Raw genomic sequence first — 5,433 nt, 5'->3', positions numbered from 1 at the left:
GGCAAGGATAAGGAAGTCAATGTTATCTCAGGGACGTTATCATTTTTATCCAAAATTCTCACTAAAACGGTGCAATGACCCGCCATGGGAGGATGACCTTTGTCCGTTGCGTCAACGCGGATTTTGTATAAATTTACTTGTTCAAAATCCAAATTACCCCGAATCACTATTTCTCCTGTATTTCGATCTATGCTAAAGTGGTCAATAACCATGGCTGCAACAAGGCTATTAAAAGAGTATGAAATGGCCCCATTCGCTCCTTCATCCCGATCAGAAGCATTCAGTCTGATAACTGTTGTTCCGTTGTCTGCGTTTTCGAATATTCTTACTTCGTATTCAGGCTGCTCGAAAGTGGGAGCATTATCATTCACATCCAGCACTGTGACCAGCAGGTGAACACTGCCTGTAAGCTCAGGTTTGCCGCCATCTGTGGCTGTCAGGAATAAGTTGTGTGCAGGAGCATTCTCTCTGTCCAAGGATTTCCTTAATATGAGCCCAATTTGTTTATTGTCATCACTGTTTATTTTCACATCTAGCCCGAAGTATTCGCTAGAACTGAGTTTATAGGTTAAGACGGAATTTGAGCCCACATCTGCATCTGACGCGCCCTCCAGTGGAAACACAGAATCTGGCAGCCTAGATTCGTAAATCAGCACTCTTTGTTCCTCTGCCGGGAACAAGGGCGGGTTGTCGTTAATGTCCCTCACCTCTACGTCCACATGGAAAACCTGCAGCGGCCTGTCCACGATCACCTCCAGGTGGATGCTGCACTCCGCGCTCCTCCCGCACAGCTCCTCGCGGTCTATCCGAGAATTCACAAACAAAATGCCATTCTGCAGATTTACCTCCAGAAGGTCCTCGTGGTTTTTGGAGGCCATCCTGAACAGGCGCGGCACCAGCTCCGCCAGCTCCAGCCCCAGATCCTGCGCGATGCGGCCCACGAAGGTGCCGTGTTTGGCCTCCTCCGGGACGGAGTAGTGGAGCTGGCCGCTCCCCACCTTCCAGGCTGCGAGGAGCAGAAACGGGAGGAGCAGACATTGCTTTCCCAATCTGTCTTCCAGGGTAAACACCATGTCAAATACCTCTTGTTTTATTTCCATTAGAAGATCTTCCGCATAAAGATAAAATACTGTAAGTTCCGGAATTTATTAATCCAATTCTTCTGCGTCCGCCATCATTCAACAGTCAGGGAATGATGCAGTAATAGAAGAAATTTGAATGGTGGCTAGCTATAACTTCATGGTAGACAGCGACATCATGCGGCTCCAAAAGGTAAGAAATTAATTCACATAACAGTGCTATACTATATGTTTTTTAAATGTTATCTTCTTTTCTCTACTTTTATAGTAAATCCTCCTCACGTTTGTAATTTGCACAGGCAGTGGTATCTTAGTACCCTTAGAGTAAGGGATCTAATTATTCACAGCTAAACAATTTTTCTACCAGTATTTGCAACATTAGTATTAGCCAGTTTAGCAAATTTAAGTGTTTACGAAACTACTCTTTAAATCAGAAATGTAAACTATTCTACACGCTTTTAGAAAAGAAACTTACCCACATATGTCTGTCATAGGACGTGCTATTATATAGTGCTCTAGGGAAAAATGTAACTTAAAATCATCAAATTTTGGTTGAATTTTTAAAGCTTTATGGATTGTTGAAGTCCATGCTTTCTTTGTTCAACAAATACCAGATGCTCTTAAGGTTCTTTTGTGTAATGATGGAAGATAAAATTCTAGAGCATATTCTTTATCGCATTTAATTTATCTGCAGCTTATATTAGGATTCTCACTTAAAATATTCTTTTCATATACTTTACCACTTCAATTCTAGTGGAATTTCTACCCATTGTGCTTTGCTGTTTTTGATTCTGCAGCTGTTCTTAAATGATCTCATTCTTTTCTCTCAACTTCAACCCTGTCCTATATCCTTTCCTTTAATTGTTCTCACTCACTTCCAAGTTTTGAATAAGACTTTTATTGAGGTACTTACAAATCCATATCTTCATCCCTTCTTTCTATGTTTCTAATTGTCATTTTCACCTATACATGCTGACTCCTAGAAAACAGCTTGTTAAATATCAAAGCATGACCAATTATTAATAATCCCCAAATTCAAATTTTCAAATTCATATTTTTAATAACATGAGTATTTCCCATGTCACTTATATTACTTTTTAAATTACTCCTTTTCCCTGGCTTGCCTTCTTCCACATCCACCTAAGTCCATCTGTCTTTCACATGTTATCATATTTATCTTTATGAGTACAGCTTTCATTGAATTTTACTAAACCTAGAAATTCCAAGACATTTTAGAAACTTCTAGTAACCTAATATGTAATCACATATTAGGTGATCAACTTTTTGAAGGTTATTTTCAATTACTCTCCAATATGAATCTTATTTTTCTAACAATACAGACCACTTGCTCTTCCTCTTTCCCAATACCGTGTTTGTTTTAGCTGGATTTTTAAATTACATCTACATTTACCTGCAAAAATGTTACCCTCACATAAAAGTCAAGGCCAAATATCAACTTCACCCTTAATTTAACCTTAATGTTATCCATTGGAAGTGATTGAACCCCTCCTTGAAAGAAAATTAGAGCCACCAATAAGACTTTTCAAATTACATGATCATCTTCACCTTACTCCAAAATTCTGATATACAGTAAAATGCCTCACAGATTATTGTAACACAAAAGCCTTTTCTTCCGTGTGAAATTCTATCTTAAAATAATTAACCTGGATCTATTAAGTAGTTCTTATCACTGACTTTCTATTGCAGTTATTTTGGACAAACAAAGGGTTCAATTTCCTAACCAAAAACAATCCCCAAAACAAGAGGTTCCTATAAAAAAGATAAACTGCACAAAATATATATAAAGACTTGATATGTAAAGAGATATATAAATAGTTTATATCACAGAATAAGACAACTTGATTTTTAAAAATTTGACCGTGGTTAACTGTAGATTTACAGAGTGATAAAAACTATTTCTCAATTTCTAGGACTTCCTCAGAGTAGCTCAGGATATTAGGAATATATAAATAGCATCATAGAAGGGTATTTATAAAATTAAATGCATATGAGAATAAAAGAAACAGACAAAGCAACAGAAAGAGGGAATTCACATTTTATCATGTAAAGTGTAGACTAGTTATTACCTATAAACCCACACTTTTCCCCTCAAAAGAGTAGAAAAACGGTTCTCATTATTTCAGATGGAGAGGACACTTGTCTAGAGTGGTCTCAAACATACAACTTTAACAAACAACTCTTTGTAAACAACTCAAGAGGGCAGTTTGTATCATGGTATATTTATTTTTTTAATCTAAAAATGAAAAGTAACAACAAGCAGTAAAATTTCCCAACCAAAATATAGCAGAATTTGCACAACTGAGGGGGTTCACAATTACTCCTCATCAATATAATAATTTAGGCTGGGCATGATGGCTCATGCCTGTAATCCCAGCACTTTGGGAGGCCGAGGCGGGTGAATCACCTGAGATTAGAAGTTCAAGACCACCCTGATCAACGTGGTGAAACCCCATCTCTAGTAAATACAAAAAATTAGCCGGGTGTGGTGGCACATGCCTGCAATCCCAGCTACTTGGGAAGATAAGGCAGGAGAATTGCTTGAATCTCAGAGGCTGAGATTGCACCATTGCACTCGTTTGGGCAACAAGAGGAAAATCCCGTCTCAAAATATCTAATATATATTAGATATATAATTTATAAATCGAAAAATATGCAAGTTTCCAGAAAATTAAATCATTGTTCTACTAAATGTTAATGTTAAGGGAAAAATAACTGATCGTATTTCTACACAATGGAACACCATAGATCCAAATAAAAGAAAAACAAATCTACTTCAGTAATGATAATTCATGATCATCAAGATATGTTAGTAAATGAAAAAAGCAAGATTAAAATCAATACTCATATGTTTTTTAAGGGGGCAGGGAAGTTTATTAGCATATGATAAAAATCTCTAGAAGGATACCCAAGAATGTTTTGATTTCATGAAGGAGGTGAAAGGGAAAATTTCACTGTCTTCTTTTGCACCTTTAGAACAGTAAACTATGTATATGTGTTTCCTATTCAAAAGATCAATAAAATGAAAAATGTAATTTTTAAATTACAGTTATCAAATTCATCATGGGTATACAGGTGAACTGCTTAGGCAAAGTTGAAATAAACCATATACTGCAAAAATATAATTGAAAACAGAAACTAAATTAGTGTAATAAAATAATAATTTAAATTCAACAGAAACAAAAAGGTAAAATTGGAAGGGTGGTGTTAAAACATTTTTATAGGCCAGGCACTCTTGCTCAATCCTGTAATCTTAGTACTTCGGGAGGCTGAGATGGGAGCATGGCTTCTAACTAGGAGTTCAAGAACAGCCTGGGCAAAGTAGCAAGACCCCTATCTCTAGAGAAAAAAAAAAAACTTTAATTAGCATGTGCATGTAGTCCAGCTACTTGGGCGGCTGAGATGGGAGGATCACTTGAGCCCACGAGTTTCAGGCTTCAGTGAGCTATGATCAGGCCACTGCAGACTGAGCAATAAAGGGTCTTTAAAAAATAATAATAAAATAAAATAAATTTTCATGGAGTCATAAACTGAGACTTTGAGAATGACTCCAAACTATGTCTTACAATTATTATCCTACATTTTTAGAGATGCGAAATTCAAATGCTAATATAATTTTAAAAATACTTAATATCACAGAAAGTTGATGAATCTATTACCCTAACAGAAAAACATCATAAAAAGCACATAGTACATGAATTAGTGCAATAATTGTGTACTACAATATTTATGTACTAGGGCGTAATTTAAAAAAAAAAACTGGGTGAATGTGACACTTAATATTTAAAAATTGGGAGGGAAAGTTGGATGTTAATATCAGAAAACTCACGTTGTCTGCAGAGGCGGGACCCTGAGGAAGGCTTGGACTGAAAGCCATGAGGTCCGTCTTGGGTGGGGCTTCTCCAGAGCACACCCTCTCCCTCCTCTGCTGTGAGCAGGACCAGCTCCCCACCGCGCTGGAGCACACCAGAGTGGGATTGCCCCGCGTGCACACGACCTCGGTGGGCGGCGCCGAGCACCGCAGCGCGGTGTACAGCAGCAGCGTGAGCACCAACAGGCTGGACACCGCACAGATGGCGATTATCAGGTACACGTTGACATCCACCAGGGCAGCCTCGGGACCCACAGCGCCTGCCGACGCCCGCGATGAGGCCTTCGGCGCCTGGCCACTTTCCACCAGCGACACCAGCACTGTGGCTGTGGCTGTCAGCGCGGGCTCTCCATGGTCCTTCACCAGCACCAGAAGGCGGTGGCGCGGTGCTTCGGTCTCATCCAGAGAGCGTGTTGTGCTGATCTCGCCTGTGTAGAGCCCCACGCGGAACGGGATGCGCGCACT

General features: G+C 39.0%; 1 protein-coding gene across 1 annotated transcript in view; it reads right to left on the bottom strand.

Moving 5' to 3' along the window:
* The window catches only part of LOC105528389 (protocadherin alpha-5-like), a 9,680-nt gene that overhangs the window by 2,226 nt on the left and 2,021 nt on the right, over positions 1–5,433 (bottom strand). Inside the window, exon 2 of the mRNA XM_011965119.1 lies at positions 5,065–5,431. Coding sequence (XP_011820509.1) covers positions 5,065–5,431 — 367 coding nt within the window. The remainder of the gene's footprint in view (positions 1–5,064; positions 5,432–5,433) is intronic.

This window comes from Mandrillus leucophaeus, unplaced genomic scaffold, assembly GCF_000951045.1.
Source record: "Mandrillus leucophaeus isolate KB7577 unplaced genomic scaffold, Mleu.le_1.0 Scaffold714, whole genome shotgun sequence".
NCBI classification, from domain to species: Eukaryota; Metazoa; Chordata; class Mammalia; order Primates; family Cercopithecidae; genus Mandrillus; species Mandrillus leucophaeus.
The sequence above is the reverse complement of the archived record's forward strand: the minus strand, read 5'-3'. Positions and strand labels throughout refer to the sequence as shown.